The sequence below is a fragment of the Aythya marila genome, assembly GCF_965140915.1.
Source record: "Aythya marila genome assembly, chromosome: 5".
Taxonomy (NCBI): Eukaryota; Metazoa; Chordata; class Aves; order Anseriformes; family Anatidae; genus Aythya; species Aythya marila.
The window spans coordinates 21323419-21349647 of record NC_139046.1 but is presented as its reverse complement, the minus strand read 5'-3'; the positions used below and the strand labels follow the sequence as shown (position 1 = coordinate 21349647).

General features: G+C 38.5%; 1 protein-coding gene across 1 annotated transcript in view; it reads right to left on the bottom strand.

The window, feature by feature from the left end:
• Nucleotides 1–25384, bottom strand: part of TRPM5 (transient receptor potential cation channel subfamily M member 5) — a gene marked incomplete at both ends in the record, with an annotated part of 35684 nt that extends 10300 nt beyond the window's left edge. Inside the window, 17 exons of the mRNA XM_082762498.1 lie at nt 1369–1501; nt 2034–2152; nt 3440–3698; nt 5971–6066; nt 7609–7721; nt 8480–8625; nt 10598–10721; nt 11838–11969; nt 13534–13875; nt 14464–14582; nt 15419–15518; nt 16727–16918; nt 18069–18133; nt 20301–20481; nt 22882–23048; nt 24210–24390; nt 25268–25384. Coding sequence (XP_082618624.1) covers nt 1369–1501; nt 2034–2152; nt 3440–3698; nt 5971–6066; nt 7609–7721; nt 8480–8625; nt 10598–10721; nt 11838–11969; nt 13534–13875; nt 14464–14582; nt 15419–15518; nt 16727–16918; nt 18069–18133; nt 20301–20481; nt 22882–23048; nt 24210–24390; nt 25268–25384 — 2586 coding nt within the window. The remainder of the gene's footprint in view (nt 1–1368; nt 1502–2033; nt 2153–3439; nt 3699–5970; nt 6067–7608; nt 7722–8479; nt 8626–10597; nt 10722–11837; nt 11970–13533; nt 13876–14463; nt 14583–15418; nt 15519–16726; nt 16919–18068; nt 18134–20300; nt 20482–22881; nt 23049–24209; nt 24391–25267) is intronic.
• Nucleotides 25385–26229: the final 845 nt, after the last annotated feature.

The window sequence follows — 26229 nt, the reverse complement described above, 5'->3', positions numbered from 1 at the left end:
ATCAAGGTTAAAAAGAAGGAAGATGGTAAGACACAGTCTTGGTTTACTTCCCTATTTAAGGGAAATGATCTTGCTTAAACCCACCTGATGAACCTTTCAATAAGATGCTGTTTACTGAAGTCAGTTTCATTGTTCTTTCCCTTGATGTAAGGCTCAACACTGAACTACTGAAGCTAAAGTATTGTGTTGGCTTGGATGAGGGGAAGATGAAAGGTCCCATTTTACAGTTTTGTCTAGGCTACTGTTTATGTTCTTATTTGCATCTTCTTAATCCATGTATTATCTCATATGACTTCAGATGCTAACATAGTAGACATATCACCATATTTGTTCTGGGCCCTGGTTTAGTTTGGTACGCTGCCAGGAAGGGTTGGGAGCTGTAGATCTGCCTGGTTCTCTTACAGTAGAAGTCTGCTAATGCTGTAAACTAGATAATGTGCAAGAACAAATATTTATTTGCCATTTACCCTTTTGCTACTCAAAGCAAATGTCATGTTAGAGTTTCAGTTACTGCATTTGTAGACAGATCTAAATAGCTTGGTAGTTACGTTTATTCAATGTATAGGCTTGTTTAGACTGTAGAGCTTTTACTGAGCTCTGCTTTGAGTCACAAGTCAAATATTTGTAGAATCTATGATAGCATTTACAATTAGATGAACTCCTATTAATCAGTTACCTTGCGCTAATTGGCCTAGAGGATTAACATGCCTAAATAAAAAGCTGTTTCAAAGTTCCAACCTATACCCAAGCACAGTAAATATAGTCCTAATGTCTCATTTCCTGCAGGAGAGTGGTAATAAATAAAAATCTTTCATCAGCATCTTCCAACATATGCTTACAAGGTGCTGTTTTCATTGTAGCTTAGAGTTACAAAGTACAAGTAAGAACAACTCCCGTGGGAAACTTGCAACTATCAATTTTCTCAGATTTCTTTTCACACTTCTTGCAAATAATGTAAACTATTTCCCAAAGCACAGCAGGGCCATTCAGTAGATGCCCTGCCCTTCTGTAAATGGCCTGTTGTCTGTCTGAGGTCTTTGCTCCAAATGCACAGTTTATGAAATAGGAGTAATAGCAGTGTGTAAGACACAGACACTACCCCTGATTTGCCAGACCAAAGGGTAAGTGATTAGCTAAAGTACAAGGATTAGTAAATTGAGGCTAACTTAATACACTACAGAGCTCTTTGGATGGATCTGTTTGAAACTCACTACATCTAATTTTCTTGATAAATAAGGCAATATACGCAAAATGAAAGGTCTTAAAAACATAAAGACACATTATAAACTGATTTCCTCTGTAAGGAGATTTCCTGTTCTCCATGTTTACACAGTACAAGTATTTATCTGAGAGAGGCTGCACACTTACCATTCTTTCCACAATTATGATTTTTGGTCCAAGCTGTTTGTGAATTGCAAAAATGTGTATAAGTCTAAGGGTAAACACCATAAAATCAATGGCAAGTATTGTGCGGCCAGCTTGAAAAGTAGAATTCAGCATCCTGAAGAACAAATGAAACAAAATACCAGATCTTAGCAAGAACTGCTGAGAAGTCTTTTCTCAAATGTTACACTTGGTTTCCAGGCATAGTCTAGTTAGGAAAAGGCAAGTGCTTCAGGGTTGTGGTTGCGTATGTCAGTCATTACAGCTGTAAGAAAAATGTAATGTAACATCTGTACATTGGTGAGAAGTAACCCAAAGATGCAGAGACACCAACTTCTCTGTCTCAGCTGAAATGAGACATTAAAACAAAACAAACATAGCAAAAAAGTGATTAAAGTGACTAAAGGCAAATGCAAAAAAATGGGAAGGAGAGCTTCTCTGTACAAGTGTTTGAAAATAGCAATATGTCTTTTGTGGTCTCTGCAGCAACATCGTCAACAGAAATGTAGAGGCTTTTATTGCAGAAACTTTTTTCAAAATTTGTAAATATCATACCCTGACCTCACATGCATGTGAGACTCTCCTGTCAACTGGCACACGCAGCCCAAGCTCCTGAAGCTGACCACATCACATAAAACAGATGTATATACCTGCAGGTTACCCCAATTATGAAAAGGAAGATGGTCACCATATCACATTTATTCCAGTTATCCTCTAGATACAGTTTGAATTTCTTCATTAAATTTGTGTCTTCATCTGTAAAGAAACTCTGAAAAAGAGAAATGACCATCAGCACAGATCTGTTTAAAGTTTCGCTATTTCATTGTGAGTTTTAACATTGTTCCTGTTTCCCTTTTGTCTTTCATTGCAAAAAGCAAAAATTTCCTAGCGTAATAGGATAAAGAAAAAAAAAAAAAAAAAAAAAGCTTGAAAACATAAGCTCAGTTTACTGTCTTAAAACACACACAGAAAAGAAAAGTACAACATTAATCTTGTGATATTTTAATAGGGTCTGATTCAAGATGTGAGCATTCAGACTTAAAGAATGTAACAGATTTGTGGTCAATGTTCAATTTCTAGATACAGCTATTTAAACAGCATGTACAGATCTGGCATTTGTACACTGTAATTGTGAGTGCACATTTGATTATCTAGGCAAAGAGCTGTCTTAATTGGCTTTCAGCCTAGCACTCTACTTACAGGTTTATAATGAAATATTCTTTGATCCAAATATTCTCCCTGTGCTTTTCTGTTTATGCCCTTTCCGAATAATTTCAAAAAACTTGTAACAAACTGGGATCTCCTTCACCATCCCCATCGCTTAAACAACAAGCGTCTATTTGTTCTTTCAGAATAAGTGTTTATATCTGGTTTTAGTCTGAAGAGGACAGTTTTATGCACCCACAGTTGGCAACATGCTAGCATGCATTATTTCAGTTGTTGAACTGAAGATATTCCAAGAACAATAATTAGGAGATTAGTGAAGTCTCTATGTTTTCTTAAACAGGAAAAGCAAAACAAAAAAAGATCTGCTAATGTTTTGAATGTATAAATATTTTCAAACAAACAGAAGTAATCTGAATTCATTAAATTTTTTTTTTTTTTTTTTTTTTTTTTTTTTTAAACAGTCCCCAGCAGGGTAGAAATCTTTGATTACGTTGTCGATGTATCTGCTGCACTTCCAAGTGCAGCCTGTAACTTCCAATTTATGTTAACTGTGGTGGGAAGTCCTAGTTCTGGGGAGTAAAACCAGACAGATACTTCATAAAGTGAAGGACGCCTGAGTCTTAGCAGCCCACTTGGCTATTGGCTACAGCTGGAGCAAGCTAGAAAAACAAAGGTGGAGCTACAGGCTTATAAGGTGCAGGGAAAGGGTGCTTTGGGAGGGAGAGGTGGAGTGTTTTGAATAAGGTAAGATTTGTATTTCTTTTCTGTGCAAACCTGCACATGAGAGTTGAAATCTTCAAGTTTGCACAGTTCATGCGGTTTGTAAATCTATTCAAAATATTATCTCAAGGTTTATTGCATTGCTGCTGTGATGTTGAATGTTACTGACCTGTCGGATTTCTTCTAAGACCAGGGTAAAAACCCAGAAGTAAAGTATAATTTCTTTAACAGATGGACCCTCAGGTGGAGGTGGTTTAAAATCCAGTAAAAGGACATAAGTAAACAGAAACAGGAAAGCAAAATACATTATAACATTTCCCATAAATACAGTTACAGGGGCACTCCAGAATTTTTTCCACCGAGTAAACAAGAATGTTGCCCACGCTGTGTTTTCAGAAGGGTTCTGCTTTTCTAATTTACCATTTCCTCTGCAAAACAAAAAGAATATAGGCTTGGTGACAATTTCCTAAAATAAGTTCATGGGAATAGGCTCAGTATTATTCTATATAAAGCTTCTTTTAAGACAGTAACAGGCAGATGCTGGTAGAGGAAGGAGGAAAGCTGTGGAAATCAGAGCAATCATGTTACCATAGCAGAAATCAAAGAGAAGGCTTTGAAAAACAAAGATGCATCAGGCTTAAATGTGTATCCTTGTTATTTCAGTTTTGTTGCATGAGATTTGCAACTTCAATGTGTTCATACTACATGTAGTATGAACATCATGCAAATTCTCAGGAAGAAGGAGAATTTTGCTAGTTGGTCTTCATCATCCAAAACGATAGGTAAGAAAAGCAAATAGCTAGTGTAAGTTTGCAAGTTAGATCTTATTTTGGTCCTAGAAGTTTTTTGTAACGGTCACATGCAGCAGTTGTCATTGCTGTGGCTACTTGAGATGATTATTCTTTTGGACCTAGACTCAAAAGTGCTGAATCACGCTAAATGTGTTTCTTGACTACCCTTGATGGAGTCTACGAGAGCTACTGAAGGAATACTGCAGTTTACGTAACTGTGCACACTGGCATCTTGCCCCAATGATTAAATCAAATTGCAAAAGGATCACCAAAGAAGCCTTTCAGTAAAAAAAAAAAAAAAAAAAAAAAAAAAAGCTGAGCTCATAAATTATTCATACAGGTAGGCTTTGACTCTTCTGGAGTTGCACGTGTATTTTGGTAACCAAAGGGAAATTTGACCTATGTATCTACTGTTGTTTTTGCAGTGTTTTCAAATATGAAGTGTTATCTACTGGCAATGGAAATTATCCTGTGCAGAAAATGCAAGTTCCTTGTGTTTGGTAGCAATCTGATCTGATCTTAGCATGAGGTTTTGTTTCCATATAAATTGCTCACCTCTGTAAGTTAATGATATTATTGGATCCTTTAGTTTTCTGATTCTGAGAGGAATGATTCCTAACAAAGGATGTGCTAACTGAAACCAGGACACCTACCTCTTGCTTGTAAGAGACATTCCCATGGTAACAGGCTAATATCATAAACAGATAATTGCAGCTTTACTGTAAGATGCTCAGATGCTGAAACAACTCTGGGAGGGAGAGAGTCCCTTTGTTAAATTAAATCTCTAAGATAATAGCAATTGGAACACACAACATAATGACCAAGAGTCATAAACCATGCCTCACTCAGGATATGAAAGGACTTTATGACATTACTTACAAATAGTCCTCAAGAGGCAGACATTTTTACACCTATTTTGCAGGTTAGAGAGGGAGCAAAAAGTCATGGTTTTCTTCAATATACCAGCAATTAAATGCCAGAGCTAAAAACAGAGGCTAATTCTGACTTGGTCCAGCACTACATACTGTGGACTGTGTTTCATTGGTAACAATGTCCACATATTTCTGAAGCTCTCTTCAAACAATTGAAAAGCATGTGTTAAATACAAGCAGATATTTAGCTTCTGTTAGCTATTAAGTGAACTGTGTATTAATCAAAAGTTTTCCTGTCCTGACTTAAGTCTTTATGGCCTTACAGGTTTTGCTAAGGAGTGTGCGGTTGAAGGATAGGGTGGGGATCAGAAGTTCTAAATTGTGGCTGTATGAGAGCCCATGACCAACTGCCAAAATCTTTGTGCTTAGTTCCCCATTTCTGTAATGCTTTCTCTAGAACATAAGTCCGTTTTTGTAGTTCAGGTTCCTCAGGGCCAGTTTTGTTTTTTCTTTAAATATAAATGAAGAGGACTAGTATAGCGGGAAGCTGGCTACGTAAATTCCCAGGTACCGCTGTTTGCAAGTATTTCTGTTGCTGCCTTTGTAGGAAAGTATGCAGTGATGCATTAGAGTTACGCAAGAGTTAGCTGAGAACCTTTGTTCTGCTGAATTCAGTAGTCTTAATGGGGATTGTAGTTCCTAAATCTGATGTACTTCAGCTATTGCTGGCTGAAGGGAATCTCAGGAAATGCCTTCTGACTCCCCAGGTATTGACCAGATACTTTGTTCTGTAAAAATGGCCTGCTCATGAGGTGTAAAGTTGTCTCGGGGATATGGTGCTATATCCCCGTTTATATTCTGTATTCCTTTTACAGAGTAACAACAACAGCAATCAGAGGGAGCAGCACTTTTTGAGGAATAATGACTTTCCTGGCCGTTCAGCTGCTCCTTAGGATCATTAGCTGGTCACTAATCACAAGAAGTGTCCTGTTCTTTGTAGTCATAAAAATTGTGTTAACCGATGGTTTTAAACTTACCTATATTCTTCCTTAGAAAGAAACAAAGGCCTTTCTGTATCTGAACTGTCCAGCTCTCTAGGTGGCTCTGGTTCTTTCTTTGACTGTTTTTCCTCACTGTAAGGAAATAAACTCATTAGTTAAAAGACAGTGGTTAGCAATTCTTCGCTACCAAACTGGCATTCCTACAGAACTGTTTGCATATACTTATTTGGGACTTGCTCTGCAGAAAAGCTATTAGATATGCATAAACCTTAGCTCTGCAATTTCTTTGTATTTGAAAGCTGAAGTCAGCCACAAGATTCAAAGGAGAAATGATAATCAACACGTGTTCCAAAACAAATGGAGCGAGATGCTCAGTTTCCTCAAAATAATTAGGAAAGAATTTGAGCAGAAATAGACACCTCAATCAGTCCTAGAAGACAGTACCCCCATGCTCCATTCCTGGATGCTCTCACTAGCACTTAAGACAGGAAATGCCAGGAAGCTTTGGGGTATGCATGTCAACTCTTGCATTTCCAGGGAAAGGAGAAATGTCCTCAACAGAACAAATTTGGAAAGGCTTCCTTTGAATAAGAATTGTTGGGCAGCCTGATCTAGTGGGTGGCATCCCTAACTGTGGCAGGGGGTTTAGAACTAGGTGATTTTCAAGGTTCCTTCCAACCCTAGCCATTCTATAATTTAAGCCCTTCTATGAAAACTTGGCCAATGTTTCACATTAAATTACTTGGATTTGTGAAGCTGATAACCACTATTCATAGGAAAAAAAAAAAAAAAATCTTTAGAGACACTAGCAGAATGGAAGTCTTAGGTCAGGAATGGCAAACAAGCTTTCCTCTTTCTGTATAAGTAGTTTAACAGTTAAGCATATGTATTTCTTAATAGCAGGTCATTCTATAGAATTCTATAGATTTCTATCTCTGATTCTCACAATACTTGGAGGTTTTCCCACAGTTTCAGTTCTTAGATTCTTATGACTGTGTCTGAACATCATGGCTGCTTTTTTTCTTCTTTTCTGTTTTGCTTGGTTTCCTTTGGTGATTTTATTTTTTCTTTGAAGAAAGCCTAAGATCCTAGCCTCTTCGTTGTGACAAAAAGCTCAAAACTATGAACTCCAAAGCTGTGCCTGCAGAATACTACAAAGATCTCCCAAGATGTTAAATTAGAAAGTCTTAATTGGTTTCATATGAGTCCTGTGGTTTTAAGCTTGACTTTTGGTTCCCAAGGCTTGTGGCTGCTATTTCTGCTTTGTGATGGTTGTTTTTACTGCTAAGATACTGAGGTTTGAACCAGGCATCCTCACATCTAGAAATAGATGGTGCTATATCTGGAGATATCCTCTATATGCTACACGTTACTGTATATGCTGAACATTCAAGTGGAGCTGACAGAATCCCAACAGGCTTTTCTGTGGACTGTACAAAAAGTGATCTAGGTGAAATTGATATTGGCTTTTGATGTATTAGAATAAACAAAGCACTAGCCCAGTACATACAAATCACTCAGTCCCATAGCAAACTAATTTGGTCAAGAGTGGTGCACTCCTTTTGTTAACCTTCTGAGGCGATATTACTGTATTTATTCATAAGAAATTTTCAGTTTGGATTTTTTTTCATGACTTCCTTTACTTTTCTCTTGCATTCAAATACTTGTTTTTACCTGAATGCTATTAAATTTGTGTAGATTAGGAAAGGACACCAGAATCCACAGATTAATTTCAGGATCTGTGTGCTTGTAGACATGTCACCCCACCATATTTTTGTCAGGAAGGCCTGAAATTCAAGAAAACAAGAGATGGCTTTGGCATCATAAAAATGTAAGTGCATCTACGTTCTGTGGCTCCTAAGACAAGTAAAGGTTAGTCAATGCTCTGAAGACCTTAAGAGCAGGCACACCTTCAAAGCATATGGACACTTTGCATGTCCTTCTGCAGTTTTTTAGTATGCCAAGAGTTATGAGAGAACAGTGGAAAGAACTGTAATTCAAGTGGAATAAAAGAACATCTGTACTGCTGAGGAAGTGAAAGTCAGCCACTGGGAGCTAAAAGCACCATCACTCTTAATTTAGTTTAGTGTATGTGGATAGAACTCAGGTTGTGGGGGTGAAACTGAACAGTAATTTGATTTAACTTTTATCAGTGAGCTTCTCTGAATCTGAACAAGTTCTGTTAAGGAGCTACCTCATATCCTTGAGCAGCTTCATTGTGCCTCAGGCAGATTTTAAGTACTTTCCTGATGGTTTTCTCTGAGCAATGGAGGAAAAAGCACCAGATGAATGAGGGCTAAACATCGTCTTCAGTGCATTGGTCTGGAGGCTAACTGGATAAAAGGGACAAGAGCATTGCTTTGCCAGATATACAGCATGACATCCTCTTCATCCAGTGCCAGGGAGAGTGAAGAGTTCCCTCTCCAAAGAATGTCTCTGATCTGAACATGTTTCATGGGGCCATTTGGTTGTTGTACTATCCTCTTTTGTGTCCAACATCATGCTTAAAGGCCCTGGTGGTAGGGGAAGTGTCTGTAGGACTTACCTGGACACCATCATGTGCAAAGAAAGACTTTGCATCTGCTTCTGTAGCCAGTTGAAGGCAGGTAGTTTTGCTCCAGTACTGATTTTTTCTTACCAACAGAGCAAATGCTCTCTCCTCACTGTTGCGGTAGCATTCACTGAACAGTTCTGCCAGATGAAGGAAATGTAGACAAACAGATCTCGTCATTTAAAAACAAAAAATGAATGTGAGGCAAGAGGGTGATATATGGAAGGTGCAACATCTGCCAGATGTGTCTGTTGCACTAAAGAGTTCTGCAAGGCTGCAATAGTTAAAAAGCCCAAGAGCTAAGGTGAGGTGGGTGGGAGAGAGGAACAATCCTGGACACAAGAATAACTCTGAAGAGGCCAGATGTAATGGATTTGCTTTGGTGGGGAAAAAAACTACTGGAATTGTAATTTTAAAATTCCCACTGTTTCCAGGATGGTATGAAGTAAATCTCAGAACTTCCTCGCTTCTTTCCATCTGCATACTTCCTTCTCAGCTCTGGGGTGCTCTGTTTTTGTTTTTTGATCTCCTATGGAAATGTATTTTCTTCTCAGTTCCACAGACATGTCTTAGAAACATCGATGTGTCTTATAATCGCTCATCTGTAGCTGCCTTGTGTGGAGCTTTAGGCAGCACCGAGCCAAAGCAAATCCCAGAGGAGATCCTCCTACACTTTGAAGGATGAGTTGCTACACTACTCCCTTTCCCCTGAATAGACTAAACAAAAGGAGTAGCTCAGGTTTGACTCATAGCCAATGAATGCTTTGTTTGAGACATGGATATTTGACATAAAATAGTATTAGACTTGATAGTGTGTTGTGGCATAGATCTATTTCAAGAGAAGCTTGTTCTGGAGCTCAGAAACTCAGATAAATAGTACAGAAAGTCAAGGTTTTCTCGTTAGACAAAATCTGACTTTTTGTCTCTCATTCTAATTCACTTGATTATCTCAGCACCTTTCCTAGGCTAGCCTACACCTTGTTGTTACACTGCAAGGGCTGGGGAAAGGATCGAGTTCACTTAAAATACGCTGATATGCAGACTTCTTTTGCAGTTAGTATGGTATTTATCATTCTTAAAGAAGGTTTGCTCTGCATAATATTGACAGTATTATCTGGGCCAGAAACGGAAATTGAGGACCTGATCTCATGTTTACGAAAGCCAAGGAACAGACTGCTGTGTATTGGATTAGGCCCTCTAATTCCATGACTAAATTGTTGGACTCCTGTGATTATATGAGTGCTGTAGTTTTTAAAATAGTAATGGCCCTGTAAAAGGAGCATGAAATGTGGTCTGTGTATAAATAATGTATCAGTGTCTGCATGAGGCTTCGGGAGCGTGATGTACTAGTTCGAAGGGCAAAGAGTTTCTGGATTTTTACATGAACTGTATTCTAAAGCCCTCTGTTCACAGCAGCATTACCTTCAGGTACAAATTGGAGTGATGTCAGAACAGCAGAGAATCTCATCTGCAAATATCTGTTTTTAAACCAAGCTGAGGAGAGAGGGCTTGGCATTCCAGCGTTGTGGATGCCTGAATGCTGGCTGCTGTAGGGTGGGGCGGCTTGTCTGCTCTTAAGCCAACCTGAACCTTGCTCGGACTTTGGCAGTTCAGTTAGCCCACTTTTGGGTGAGGTAATCTCAAATTATTTTTAGCAGAGAAGATATCCCTTCAAAGTTGGTGCTCTATTACGTGGCCCGTACAGAGTGAGGTTGATGTTGCAGGGCAACGAGACTGCTATGAGCCTGGAAGTGTTCTGGTTATTCTATCTTGCCTGTCATTGTAATACACCTTGTAGTAAGGTCAAACACTTAAAATACCAATATGCAGCAAGGAAGAAACTTCTTCCATGCATCCCAGGGGTCAGCCTTAGAACACTGATTTTTCCAGAATGAGAATTTGGAGTTTTAGTCCTCCTCCTGTGGTATTTGAACGCTTGGGACTGGCTGTGTTGCAAGTCTGTTAAATTACTCATGACAGTTGGCTTTTTACAACTTCTTGAGGGTTTTGGTGTGTGTGTTATTTGTTGCTGGTTTTTTACCCCCTACTTGCTTGTCTTCCAGAGTGGCCTCTGGAAACTGTTGATGCTGTTAAATAGCTGCCTTTACTTACCAACAGCGAGCTGCTCATACTTTGCTTCTTTCATTATACGTGCTACTTCTGTCTTTGTCTCCAGGTGGGACATCTCCCTAAGGATCTTACAGGCTGCCAGAGCTGAAGCTACACCCTCCTGACCCTGTAAAATGGAAAGGTATTACCGGTCTGAAATGCTCAATTGGGGATGCTTCACTAATGAATAGCAAATTCATGCATGTCTTCCCTTGGAAGAGCCTTCCCTAAAAGACAGACTTGAAAGTTTAAACTGTCTACAGAAATAGCAGTTTTGATATTTGAGAGTCAATAACCATGCGTTAGTAGTTTTTGTGCCTTATGAGGCTGGTGACACCTGGGTATGTTTGACCTTAGGGGGCCTGATTTGGGGTAGCAGTTGAGGACCTAGAAGAGAAGAATGGGTTATGGAAATAGAACAAAACACTCTCATGCTGCTCAGTTTCCTAGAACATGGCTGTGCTGAGACCCTGCATAAGGACATATGGGAAAGGAGGGAGCACAGCTGGTAGAGACACAACAGTAACACACAGCAGAGAAATGTGCTTTCTGGTAACAGGGCTCCACAAATACAAGGTCCTTCAAGGTGCAGATGTGTCTGCATGCACACACTCACTGGTTGAAGAGCTGTGCTGCAGTTTATCTCCCTTCACATGACCCCTTTGGGCCAGATGCAGCTAGCTGGATGCTTGCAGATGGAGCTGTGTCTGGCCTCTGGAGCAGGAGGGGGAAGAAACAGAAACTGTGGTACTGCAGATGTGTGAGATGGCCTCAGCTGTGGAAGGGTGCAAAACAGGAGCCAATTATGCCGGTTTGAAGCTCAGTCCCTGGGACTGTGATGCTGTTGTTCCCTATGTATCCAGCAAATAAGCTGAAGATGCTCAATCGCACTGTCCTCCTGCTAAAGCGCAAACAATTGACCTGTTGTAGAAGGAACAAAATCTGAGACTGGGTGGTGAGTCATCAGCAGCAAGGAAGACAAGGGTCAGCTCTGCAGCTGAAGTTAATCAGCAGTTTCAGGCTGCACTGATTTACACCTGCTGCTGTTCTGTACTACCTCTGTCAGGCCCCCTGGCCCCTGCTGGCATGAGACACACTGAGATGAAAGGTGCTATAAATGTGCATCCAGTATTTCAGAAGCAAACCTATCTATCATCTGAGCTGCAAGGCAGAGCAAAAAACCATCTCATATACATGAAATATGACAATACCTCACCTGAAGGAGCTATAGCTTGATGCTTACCATAGCCCAGAAATAGTTTGCCATCTTGTGCCGGTTTTGAAGTACTGCCCATACAAACAAATCCCTCCAAGGATTTTTACTTTTCTGGTTCATGTCCAAGGGCCCAGGTAATTGCCTTGTGTTTGTTTTATCCTGAAATACGGTTTTCAGAAATTAAAACCTGCTTTGCAATTTCATTCCATGCAAATGGCATGATCTAAGCAGCCCCTGGCCTTGCCAGCCACTTCATAGTCTTTTGATTTTTCTTTTTTTTTTTTTTTTTTTTCTCCTGTGGGTCTGAGGTAATTAGTTCATTCTGTACTGAATCAAAGGACCCTTGTGTCCCTGATATAACTCAATATGTGTGAGAATGTTCTGGATGAAACCATGACTCCACTGAAGTCGATGGCAAAGCTCTCATTGACTTTATTAAGGCCAGGGTTTCACCTCTGGTGTGTAATATCATACAAGACAGACCTGTGATTAACTAATCTGAGCTGGCCTATGGTTATATCAGATTCTGCTCAACTGCCACAGAGGATGTGGTTTCAGAGAAAAGGGAACAGGAATAAATCACACCAAGGCCCTGTACATGACAAGAATAGAGCTCTCTTTTTAGTCTTTCCTTTGAGAAACCTCTTCCTCATGCAGGGAGTATTTTAAGTAGAATGGTGCTTTTTCCTTTAATGCTTGATTAAAAAAAAAAACTCTCCAGAGAAAGTATGGCAACTTAGGTCAAGTCCTGAATTTAAAGTATATTTTAAAAATGTCTATATATCAATCGCATTAATTAGAAGCAGCCAGAGTGGTGTGTGGGTTTTTTCTAAAACAACTTTATGCAAGGATATTTTTGAAATCACTTAAACTATGGCATTCTGTTCAAATTTATATTAATGGTTTGGTTCCCCCCTCCTCTTTTTTTTTTTGTTTGTTTGTAGGGAGTTATTTAGTATACTAAATTGCTTTGAAATCTAGAACAACTGAGTAGGAACACACTGGTATGCCCCTACAGGGATACTCTTAGCATTGCCAATGTTATTGGGATCGGGCTGCTGCTCACAACCATGGAAAGAAGCTTTTAAGGGGGGCAGTGTGATCTTGTATCTGACTTGGGTCTTATTTGCATCAGTTGGTTTTAGGTCAGTTACTGTCAAATTCTGCAAAAGTAAGTGAGACTGCAGTGGCAAACTTTTATTTCTGTAAGATGTTACCCCGTATTCTGTTCTTGTGCACAGGGAAAACCTGCCTAGATTCAAACTTGGATAGTTTTTTGTACTACTGATTAATTCAGGTAAGCTTTAATAAAGCAAAAATGATTGAAGTTATGTCTCAAATGACAATTTATTTTGGAGTTTAAAGAGTTCTGAGATTAAACTAGAACTTTGCAAATATCGAAAGTTTTAATTACTATATTACTCTAGAACTCTGATCTTTACCGAGTTTCCCTGTGCTTCTCTGGAAATCAATTTCGATGCATGATTTCCAGTGCTTTGCAAGAACTTTGGTATTTCTGAGTTTCATTCAAAATGAAAAAAAAGTGACTAATTTTTAGCTGTAAGATTAATGAGCTAAAAAAAAAAAAAAAAAAAAAAAAGAGAGAAACCAACGTTTTCTTCCATTTCCTTCCTTGTCCCATCCCTGAAGCCAAGAAATAGCCAAAACTTTTCAAATTCTAAATTGCAGAGGATCAGATTTATGAAGGAAAGTTGTAACTCACAGATCTCTTCTTGCCTCCATGTCTGAGATCTTGATAGAAACCTTTGCATGCATCATGGAGAAAATCCTTGAGAACTCTAGAAACTTCATTGAGAGTGAAGAGTGGGTAGGACTCCTGCTGCTGCTGACCTGTGAGCCCTGCCAAGGTCACTTTGCTTTCCTCATGTTTCTTCAGTAGAAGTTTGTAGAGGAGACACTTCTGAGAAATGGAACAGTAGAGTCTCTGCAGACGACTGTATGTCAGGAATTCAGATATGTTGGCCCCATTGTCAATAAATAACTTGACGAATTCTGGTTTGTCATTGATCAGAGCATCCATCATCACTTCCTCCAGGTCACAGGACTAGATTGATTGAAGGACAAGGAATGGGGGGTAAAAAAGGAAGAAAAATAGTGGTTTTAGAGATATTCACGGATGAATAAGGAAGGGAGGTAAAATTTACTGTTAGGACATGTACATTTTGCCTTACAACAGGTCATCTGTGGGTATGATGAGAAAGAGGGATAGAACTATGTAGAAAATGTCTATGTAAACATTAATATTAAAACACTAGCACAACTAGCAAGCTGTAGGACTTGTGATGATGTTCAGGTACCCACTGCACTGGGTATTTATGTAGCAGTTAGAAACAGTGGTTTGCGTGCTTAAAGGTCTGTACAGAAAGAGGTGTGGGGGTAAGGGTTCTTGCCCCCCAAAGGCTCAAGAAAAAGAACGTGACCACTAAATTATTCACCTGTCTTCCCCCATTATCATCTGGGGTGCAGGACGGGAACCAGAAAGATATCTTAAACAAGGCTGCTATGGCTGCCTGATCTCTTAGTGAGGAATGCAGGTATTGCTGAAAACTGAGGCCTTTCTTGTCAGTATGTTTGTATCCCACACCCTTTAGGTTACACGCCGATGGGCCTCTAATGCAATAAAACCTTGTACCTTCCATTCCACATCACCGTTGAATATTTCACTTTTAGCTATGTCCACTCTGTTCCAGGCCACTGCCAACTTCAGTTCATCCAAATATTCCTGGGCCTCCTGACTGTGGCTTTTACAGGCTGGAACAAATAAGAAAGGCAAAGAAATTCAGTACTTTACACTAGTTACATTTAATTCAATATAGTATTGGTAATTTGATTGGCAAAGTTAGCTATTATTCAGTTATCACAGATTTGTAGGTCACTAAACCAGGAACCGTTCACAGGTGTTTTTTCTCCTCATTTAAGAAATATTAATCTAAAACCTCATTTTTTGAATATTTTAGTGGCTAAATTCTCTTAAAACATCAAATTAAATTAGTATTTTAAGAAAGACCCTGATCTGCAGAAAGTGGGGAGGGTGAGGCTCTTGTTTTTGTCTTGTTTTAATTAGCACATGAGGAATAGAATTTCTTTTTCCCTAATGCTAAAGTTAGGCTAGTCTAACACAAATTAAAAGGGCTGGCAGAGCAAGTAATGTATTTCAGAACAGACAGTGAAGGTTTTTTATAGAACAACTTGGTTGTACTTGGTTGATCTGGAACTAAGGTAGTTCAGGTCTGATTGTGTTTTCTGTTGTGTGTGTTGTTTTTTTTTTTTTGTTAATGGTTTGTAAATGGAATAACTGTTACAGTATATATCAGTTCTTCTACTGCCTCTACGACTAAGAGAAGCAAGCTGTGAAATAAAGGACTAATTAAAATAATACTATACAATAGCATGAGATTAAAAAGCAAACACTAGTTTAATGCTAGATTCAAAAGCTGCCAGTTACTTTGTCAATAAGCAAGCAGAACAACTCTTCATTAGAAATGAAATCTTATGGAACAGCCAACTGAACTTGCTCTGGACAAGAATAAAATATATTTATGGCAGAGTGAGGTCAAATAACAAAGTATTACAATTATTGTTCTTACCTTTTACTAAAGCTTTTAAAATGACTGTGTCTAGTTCTGAATCGTCTTGCTCAAAGTTGTGCAGAGTTAGAAGATGTTGGTGTGAAATAATGTTCTGAATCTATTGGGAGTTGAAACAGAAATCATTTAAACCACTGTCTAAACACTAATGTCTAAGAGCCCAGTGTAGACCACATGTACAGCTTTTCCCAAAGAACATGCATTCTAAATGCAAAACTGAGGTTTGGCAAGAAGATGAACATTATTAGCTTTCCATATAAATAGGTCCTGAGGCAAGGAAGGAGTTATTGTCTTCCCCAGCATTGCATAGCACGATAGGAGGAATAGAACTTGGAGACCCTGAGAATCAGGGCATTGCTTTAACTAGAAGATCTTTAACTCCCATTCCTATTTGATTCATAGTCATGCTGTGATCACTAATTCTGCTTTACCTTTTTCTGCTCTGACATTCAAATTCTCCTCTCAGAGTTGTTTATTTCAAAGTATGGTCTCTAAAGCTTCTTTGAGTCATTGATGCCCTTCCATCTCCTTTTCTTAGTGATCTGACAAAGTTCTCCCTAATGGAAGTAGCATGTGGACCTTCAAAGCTAAGGATTACAGTGAGGACTGCAAAGAATAAGTAGTGGGTGAGGTTGTGTGGCAAATGCCTCCATTTGTCTCAGAGGCATACATTGTTCTTCAATCTTCACATGAAGACAATGTCAAAGTGTTTTTTTGTTTCTTAAACATTTAGCCATAGTGGTTTAAGTCTAGTGAGTGTGCCTCAAGACAAAGAATAAAGACAATCTATGGATCTGTTTTGTCTGTCTTTTTTAAGAAGAATACAAATAACCAACAATATATAGGGTAACTTCTAAACACTCTTTGTTCTTGTTAATTTATTCATGCATGCCCACAATTAGGTTTTCCACTTAACAGCTGTAGATCATGAATTAGGTTGCTTCTTTCACAGCTGCACAAGCTCCACAGCTGTGGAGGATAAATAATGCTTCATGTCCTCCAGAAGGACTCTGGGATTCTTGGGTGCTGGTTGTTACTTGAGGAAATAACTGAGAAAGAACAGAGACTTTGGTCGTCAGCTGAATCACTAGGACAAAGTAGCTTGTATGATCAACTGACACCTTGATTTTAGTGTTAGAGAGGTATATGGCATTAGCAAGAGAGCAATGGAGTATCCAAAACTTTGGGGGAGTACATTTTCAAACTGCACTGAATGGAGTACTGAAGCTAGGAATGGTAGAAGAGAGCTTGTGAACATGATGCATGTAATTATCAAACACTGCATGCAATTATCAAACATGAGCTCACTGTTGCTGTCCACTGGAGAATGTCCTTCCACAAGAAGCTTTCTGCAGGGAATTTCTCCTTAAATTGCTTTTCAACAGCTTCTGGCACAATAAGCTGTGGCTCATTCATGAATGCAGCTAAGATGTCAGCTGTACCTCCAGACCCTGCTAAGATAAGCCAGGGAGCAGAATTTTCCAAACCGATGCAAATCCTCTGTAGTTTAAAAAGTACATTTTTAGAATTCATACATGCAAAGAAAATGTTACTCAAAGAAGAAAGATTCCTTGCAAACTAGAAATAAATATGTACCTATTCGTTCTGGAGTCAGTCCAGATTCCTCTGGACTATTGGGATTTTTTTGACTTTGTGGCAGATTTTCCGTGTTATAAGTCCCTGATTATAGTGCTTTCCATGGCACGTGCTGAGTAGCTAAGCATCCAGATTTGGACAGGCAATGCATAAAACATCTTTGTTCATGACTGGTTGTCTGTTTCTTGTTTTTCCCCTCCCCTCTCTCCACTCTTTCCCTGTAGCTGTTTGTAGTTCAGCATGGTCAAGTGCAAGAGGAGTGCTATACAGGAATTCTCAGCAGGCTTTTCTGGCTGCTAAACCTAGCTATACATTCTGAAAATTTTATCTCCTGAAAGGTACAGTAGGGTATTTGTCTTCAGCTGAGAGTATTATCAAAAAAAAAAAAAAAGCCATGCTGATATTGACTGCTACAAAGTACTAAAATAAAATATCAGAAAAAGTAAAATAGATATTATAGATCTCCTAGTCAACATGTTCTGGAAGTTGTGGAAGTGCTCAAAAAAATTCATAACTGATTCTTCACTAAACAGGATATGGGAACATTAGCAGGCAACTCTCCAGTCTTCTATTATACAAGGTATTTTTGCTCAGGGGAAGTAGGACACTATCATTTGAAAGTGGAATATCTAGAAAACCTGGCCTTGCGTTTCCTTGGAGCTCTGTGACAGTTCTCTCTCTTGCTGAATGATTAATCCTTTCGTATGTCATCTCAAGTAATAGCACAGTATTTCTACTCTACTAAATTTGAAGCTGACTTCTGAGGTTTTGTTCTGGTTTTGAATTTTTTTCTTTGCACTGTACTAGCTGGCAGTAGAAGCCTTACTGATTTGCCAGCACCTTTTCAAAATGAAATATTTCTTCCAAACAAATATGGTTAATTTTAACATTAATGGAATTCAGTTCTTAAGTGATGTATAGATCTAAATCTTGACTTCATGTAAAGTGCCAATACATGTATTTCTCATCCAACCATTTTTCCAGTAATTATTTAGTATTTATTACTTTTTTTTTTTTTTTTTTTTTTTTTCTTGAATTACAAATGGCTTATTACCTCAAGTGTGCTTGGTCCTCCATTTACCAGTAAGCAAAGCACAGGAATCTCAATGCTACCTGTTCCTGTGAAATAGATGGTTTAAAGAAGAAAACAAAAACAAACAAGTGTTAACAGCTATCACAAGAACTATTGCTTTTCTGCTGTTCACTTTAAAAGTACTTCTATTATGTCCTGTTTCAGTACCTAGCAAAACTTGAAACTGCAGGCAACTGCAGAAGTAAGTGGCAAAGGAAGAAAATAACCCTATGGCCCAACAGACAGGGCCTTAGTCTAAGATTCAGGACCGAGGCACATTTACCATAAACGTTCATGTGATTCCTGGCAAGTAGTTCGGTCTCTTCACACCTCTGTGTGCCTCAGCTGCAAAATGTGGATATTGGCACTTCTGTACATCACAGCACTGTTGATTTAAGATGTTTGTTTACCCTATATACTCTTTATCACTCTGATTAAAGAGCCTAAACATCATTCAGTACAGTCTAATGTGGTCACTATCAATATTATAATCTTTTATTTTTAGAGTAGTGCTATATTTAAAAGAAACGCCTATGCAATATTTAACTTCTTTTATGGCTGCAGGGGAAGAAATGGTGAAGGCATCCCTGTTCATCCATTCTCCCACAGATATCCACTTATTTCTAAATGGTTTATACTGTAAACACTGAACTCTGAATTCTGAAGATGACTGCAGATTGGCCTAAGAGAGCTCTATCAGAACAGCAGCGTCATGAGATTAATGCCTCTTATAGTTGGAAGATAAAAAGGTATTTGGTTCAAATAGTTTTTTAGTGTTTTCCTTTGTAGGTCTCCCAGTCTCTACTACATCTTGCATCTGTTGTGGGATGACTACAGAGATAAAGGAGAACTGAGCTGTAGTTTAGCCATGATTGGCAGGTAACTTGACTTGTTTTAGTGAATGGCATAGTAGTGCTATACCTCTTTAAGGTGCTATTCTAGTTTGAAAACTGACCCCTATGACTACAGAATACTTGGAAAACATTTGTGGTTTTGAATCTTCTTCATTTAGCATAGATTTGGATGAAATTTACACTTCTGTGTGTGGTGGTGGGAAATTCTAATGTTATATTGGGGAAGGTGGGAAGTCCTTATTTGCAAAGAATATTCAAAATACCAAATTTTTTTTTTTGTATGATTTGTAGATATTTTAATAGGGAAATTCTGCATGACCTTATTGAAGTGTTTTAGTTCAGTAAGGTTAAATGGGTTTGCTGAACTTAAATGAACGACACTTGCTTTCTTTATAGAAGATCTCACTGAACTCAGTATGCTCCAGTGAAATATTTGTCAGATGAATCTGCATTTTTGGACAGAAAATTGTTCCTCTGAGATTTGTTTGATCAGATTGGTTTGCAAGCAGAAAGAGGCTATTTTCCAATTGTCAGCACTGCAACCTCTGCCTACCATTAGAGTCCACCTGTGGTCTTTCCCAACTGAGTCACAAGATAAGCACTGTTTGGGTGCATTCCTGCTCTCAGATATATCTGTGCCTATACTATAGGCTATGTAATAGAATACTCCAGTGATGCATGAAAATGTGAATAAGTGAGCTCTTTCTCCTGTGTTTTAGCTGTGCTAGCACTGCAGGTATTACAGAAACAAAGGAAAGGTGAAAGTAATTGTATTAGGACTACAACTGAATTATTTCCATAAATCGCAACAGGAGGCCTACCCCATGCTCAGTTATCATTATAAACAAAGCTCACGTTGGTTTAGAGAGGTATTAGATGCTATGCTGTTCACCCAGGATAAAATGTTATCCTGAAACAAATATAGCTTAAAAATTTTCAGAAGGCTTTGGCAAGTCTTTTCTTCCAGAGTGGGAGCAATTCAAGACTCAGTGTGAGAGGGGATAAAAGTATACAACAATGAACATCCATCTCTTAGAGCCACTGGTTAGGGCACTTAAGCCTGGATTTATTTTCCATCTGTTGTGTTTCGAGGCAATTTGAGAGATGCTTTGAAGGTCAGCTTTGAGCTATGTTTAAGGAGATGCAATAAATGTCAGGATTTTTGGTTCAAAGAGCATTTTTTTCAACTTAAGTCAGCTTAGTTCTGCCTCTTACACAATGACAACTGTGTTTACTTGATCTTGCCTATGTAGATGGTAAACTGAGAACTGGAGTTGCCTTTGATAAGGCAAGGGACCCACATGTATCCCTGTAATGTCGCTAGTATTCAAGCTATAGGATGTTTGTATAGTCTACTTACCACCATACCCAGTGCGCTGTTCTGAAATGTGCTTTTCCAAGGTGAGCCGTAGTTCAGTCGTTCTGTCTGGATCCTCTGGTGTTACGTGATCCACCAAAATAAAATGGGAATGGTTGTGGTCCAGTGAATACAGTGGGCCTTGGACATTATCATCTGATTGGTAATGTACAAGGCTTTCATCCTAGAGATAGGAGAGATGTGAGCATTTTTCTACAAGCACAGTCTGCATTTCTATGTGCTTCATCTCCCTTTTTCATGTTATCTGTGCCATGACATAGAGCACCACTTTTCAGACACTTGAATAGCCTCTATGAAAAGGAAGGAGTATTTGTTTCTTCTGAAAGGTGCTAGATGTGATAGCCTGAAAGCTGAAGTCCCTGAAGTTTCCCTCTCAGGCTCTGCAAAATATACTGACATTAGGAATCATCTCTAGAACACAGGCATTCGTGCAGAGGTGCTGCAAGTGCTTGCACAAATGTTTGGGGCCATGAGACTAGATAACTGTGAGTGATGCCTTAATGTCTCAGATGTTTGTGCCAGATTTTAGACAAGGGCAAACCTGTTCATTTCAGTAATGTTTTCACCATGCTTAGACCAGTAGATAAGTCAGCCTGCTATACATCCATATTGATTTAAACACAGCTTGGTTTAATTAACATGGTTATGTGAGGTCTCATGGTTATTCTTAACGTGGAAGCTGCATTCTAAAAATGTGACAGAGCACACAGGTACAGGTAGAGATTCTTGCCCTCTCAGCAGCTCTGGGAAGAGTAGAAATGTCAGAGGCTGTTCGGGGGGGGCGGGGGAAGTAGTAAATTTGCATGTCCTTTACAAACAGCTAGTGCCACAAATTTCTCTTGCCTCCCTTCTGCTCCTGTCTCATTGCTGAAGGTTACCTTGAAGCAGTTACTTGCTTTCATGTTTTGTTTAGATGGAGGATGTGCCTATATTCTGCTGCCGTGTAACATTAAGCCTACTTGCCAGAGAGATTTAGCCTTAGATTGGGACCCCGATACACAACAATCAACTTAAAAAAAAATCTCACAGGTATTTTCCTATGTATTCACTGAAAATGTGGAAGCAATTGTTCAAGGATGTTTAATACGTGCCAGTAACACAGAAATGATGGAGGGACCAACTGGTATGAGGGCTTGTTTTTTTCCTTGCTACTGTGAATTCTTAGCTCTATTTTATACAACAAGCTGTTTGTGTTAGTGTCAACTATAAGAAGAACTGGGTTTAGGTCAATATCCCTGTCTATAGCCCTTTTTTGTCCTAAAGTTTCTAAGATCTAGGGTGTTCTTGGGTAGAAGCAGTGCCAGAAGTCAGAGGGTCAAGAGTGCTCTCCACCTACTCTTTGACAAAGAATTTGAGCTTTAGTCAATAGGGAGAAAATCTAACGCAGTAAAAAGAATGGTGCACTTATTTTGTAGCTACTGTTTGGGAAAGATCCAGGTGTGTTTTGATCACTTAGATTGGGAGGGAGGTGAAGCAACTAGTTTGCTGTTGCCAAAGGAACAAAATTCCCTAATGAGATTCTTTCCTCTGAGCCACACAAATAGGTTAAAGTCTTCCAGCTGGAGAGCCTCATCTGACAGAGCACATTGATACCTGTCCTTGGCAAAAGGGATGGAAAAGAGAGAAAACCAATGACAATAAAATGCAAATACAGTCTGGCAGCCTCCCTGCTGATAGCTGGTACTTGCCAGCTTATCTGAGAGAACTAGGTGCAAGTTCAAAGGGCTGTGTTTGTTACCTGCTTCTCAGCTTCTGTAGGAAAGTAAAATAACACAGAAAGTGTTATTGTCACTACTATACACCCATTTTACTGTTACAATAGTCTGCTTAGGACAGACAGTGCAGTGACAAGAATGTCATTAATTCCCTTTTCCACCTCCAAGTCAATTCAGTATCAACTTGGCATTTGCAACAACTCTTCTGATTTTTTTTTTTTTTACTTTTTTTTTTTTTGTTAGTGTGTATTTTATTGTTGTTTTGCATGTACTTTTTTTTTTTTTTTTTCCCCTCACAAACTTCAATTGCTTTGATCTGAATTCTGAAGTCCCCAGAACTCTCACCAACTAAACAAAGTCTTGTATGGCTAGCACTTTTGGCCCAGCATGTAGCGAAGGTTTTGTGTATTAGACACCAGTTCAGTGACTGTTCAGGAGAACTTGAAATAATTACGACTCGGTTTCATACTAGGATATGCAGTTTTTACAGGATTTCTGAAATAGCTTGGAATTCTGCCGTAGATGAACAAGGAGAAAAAAAGCTTTAAGGCATCCTATGATGTGTGCTGTTCCTCAGGTTCACCCTATTACCAGCTACTGAGCTAATGGCCAATCCTGCCACCTGGTGGATATTTGCAGATTTGCTGCCAAGTTTAATGCACGGGGCATGGAAGCAGTGGGGTCTAACGATTCTTTCTGCTCATTGCTAAGGTCTTTCCCTAAAACACCCTTTGAATCCCACTTTTAAGACAGCACGATGTTTTGCTGCCTACTACTTCCAAATTTTGTAAATGTGAAGTTCACTTCTGAACGATCCTGTCCCACAAGTAGAATAAAAGGAAAAATACCTTTGCGTTCTCCAGAATTTCTCTGTGCTGAATTTTTCCGAGGGAAGTTATTCCTATGGCAATCACTCTTACTTTGGATGAAGCACTAGCCAGTGCGTGATCTCGGACTGCTTGCACTAAGTGTCTTGTTATTCCAACACGTAAAGCACTGGTAAAAATCCAGGCATCTGAAAATATTTTAATTGTTAGACAATTTCTTTGTAATTGGACAGGTTTGTGTGTCAAGTAACATTATGGGAAGTACTAGATTTAAGTTTTGTTTAGATAATTGGATAAGCTGCAAACAGATCTTGATAGACTGTAATTTTTAGAATTGAAAGACATACACAAAATGTAAGGCTTTAACAAGGGAAAGAGGAAATTGTGCCCAAGCAGGTGTGCTTTACATATCCTGCCAGCCATCTTTACTCTAATGTAAATATGCTTATCTACAGTGCTGTTTCCAGACAGGAGTAAATGTCTACTGTCTAAATATGATCAGCAACATCACTACACTAGCCAGGTCTGCATGAGGAAGGGGCAAAGGGATGGAGAGGAGGAAGTTGTTGGCTTGAAATGAGGACCAGATAGGGAGAGGTGAACTGATATTTTCACTTTATTTTGCAGCTATTTTCACAAAGATAAAAGAAGATGTATCATCTTAAATATTAGCCACTTCTTTTCAGATTTCCAGACCTGATTTTTGTTTGTTTGTTTGTTTTTAAATGCATTTCCCTACTCTTGTAATTCATGTATACAGCCAGGGAGAAGGTGAGCTGACTTATTTTCTGCTATGTTAGACATTAATGTTAAGCATTAGCAAGGCCCTTTTGTTTAAACTTGACTCTAAATGTTAAGTCTTCTGTTTCAATAATAAAGTACATTTCTTACATTTGCAGAAAACAAATATTCAAAAACCATAAACAATTGTAACAGGATTTTGTTAACTAAAAAGTAAGAATGGAGAGAAAAAGAGTTACTTTTGACCAAATTAAGCTATGTTAAGAGTTGTTTTGTTACAATTTAAAAGTTGGACAACATATTTGGTCCTATCTCTGCAATCTTTCTATTGTCGTCTTTGAGAGAATAACCTCAGGTAATTTTACACTTAAGAAATGATTGCCTGGAGTAATTTGGTTTGAAATAGCTTATTTTTGCTATTTGTAATACAATAACTTATTATAACAACATATATAAATAAAAGCTATTTAAATGCAAGTTGTAGGCTGCATTCGGCAAAGCCTCAAACTTCTAAAATAATCACGTGAGTGGGACCATTGATGCTAAAAGATCATTAGGTGTGAGAATATAGCAATGTAAATTTCTCCTTTAATGCCCAAAGCACTAACCTGTGCTTTGAGCTGCTTTTATGAGTCCTTTTTTTAAGGTGTCTCGTAGCCAAGGCTTCATCTGGAAATTTTCTTCTTCCCCTACTAAAGAGACGACCAAATTGGGAGCAGGTAGCTTCCATTTGTTGAGCATAACTTCAAATATAATTCCAGGATGAATAGTACATGGGACCTTAATAAACTTCAATAAACAAAACAAAAAATACTGAATAATAATAGTACAGTAGGATACAGTATTTTTCATGGTGAATGCAGAGGTAAATGTATCATAACAATTAAATGTTTATTAGTACTCCTTGGGAACAAATTATTTGAGTGAGACCTGATAAGAAAACTAAGTTCCAGGATTAATTTAGCAGGTTTCTGCAAAATTTTCATCTCGTTAATCAGGTCAATTCCATGGCTTCATTCTGCATTAAAGACTGATATTATCATTCTCTCCTTTAATGTTGCTACTCTTCTTTAACTGCCTCAGTTCCTCAGCAGTTTAGCAAAGCCAAGAAATCTCTTTAGGCACTACTTTTTTCTGAACTAGCTGAAATATTTGCCTGATTTCATGTAGGCAGCCCATTCCTTGCTGTGATCTTTTACATTCTTATTGTGCTACACAAATCTATTGCTTCTTCCTGTTCTATATATATTAGCAGAACAGAAGGAAAGAACTTTGAGAGTTTTAAAATCGCTCAACAATATGTTTTAAAAGTTGAAATCCACAGTGATTGATTACTTGGCAGAAAGTGTTTAAAACAGGGAAATGATGCAAAATGAAGGAAGCTGGGTGTGAGGTTTTATTTTATTTTTTAAAGGAAAAAAGGTGTGAGCAACTGTACCTGTAGAAGGTCTGTGTGAATCAAGTGTTTGAGTTCTCTTTGTTAATAGGTCTCATCTTGAATTTTGCTAGTATTCATGAAGGTATGGTCCCTACTTTGGTTTCAGTGTGGTGCCTAGCCCTGTGATATGTTGATCCTCACTATTATAATCTCTACCTTTAATGCTAAGCAAGTAACAGCTGAACAACGGCAACAGTGATAAAAGGTTAAAAGTATTCATTGCTGTACCTTTCCACGTTTCTTCCCAGAAGCGGTGAAGTCGATTTCTCCTATGCAGTATGGCAGTTCTCTTTTGAAAGCTTCCTCTTTGTCACTGCTGCAGAACTTGGTTTCCATTTCCTCCATTGAACTTCTAACTTGATCACCAGGTTGTTCACTGAAATGATGGGAGAACTGGAAAATAAGTTGATTTAAACTGGAGAGGCCACAAAATCCACGAATTAATATCTAGTTGAGTAGTTAACTATTCTACTATTTTAGTATTATGCTTAAATTGGAGGCATTTGTGTCAGATACATGTACAGGAGGAAGTGGATTCCATACCAAAGCTTCGTAACTTAAGTTTATAAAAAGGCATGAAGGAGTAAGACATCTCGAGTCTCAGTTAGCAGGTAGAAAGCCAGTACAAGATCCCATAATTTGTCTGAAGTCATGTGTGATGTCTTTTGAGTCCAAAAGTAGACCTAATTCTCCAAGAGAGAGAGGTGCATCGGCCACAAACTATTGCAAGCAAAGGTTGAGCTGTGTCAGTGAGTGTCTGAGTCACAGTTTGTTGATGTTGTTATGCATCATGCTACTAGACTGATATTATCCAACATGAACACTGAATAACTAAGTGATGGCATTGTATTCACCTGAATATTTATTCATTGTATTGTATTCATGTATTCACCTGATATTTATTCATAAGCCAAAGTATCGAAGATCAGAGTGTACTTAACAACATACAGTTCAAAAAGGGATGTGGCTTTGTCTATATGTGGCTACAGGAATGACAGCAAGTAATCCATCCTAGAGCAAAGGTCATATGACAGCAGTTGTTCTTCTGCATTACAGAAGCTGGAAGAAGTCTTCTTGCTTTCCCTATTTTGCCCCCCAAAGTCCAGTTTGACCGGACTGATATATTATGATTTAAAAATTATGGGTTTCAACCTGTCTGCCTTGTTTCTTTTCAAAAACAGAACAATGAA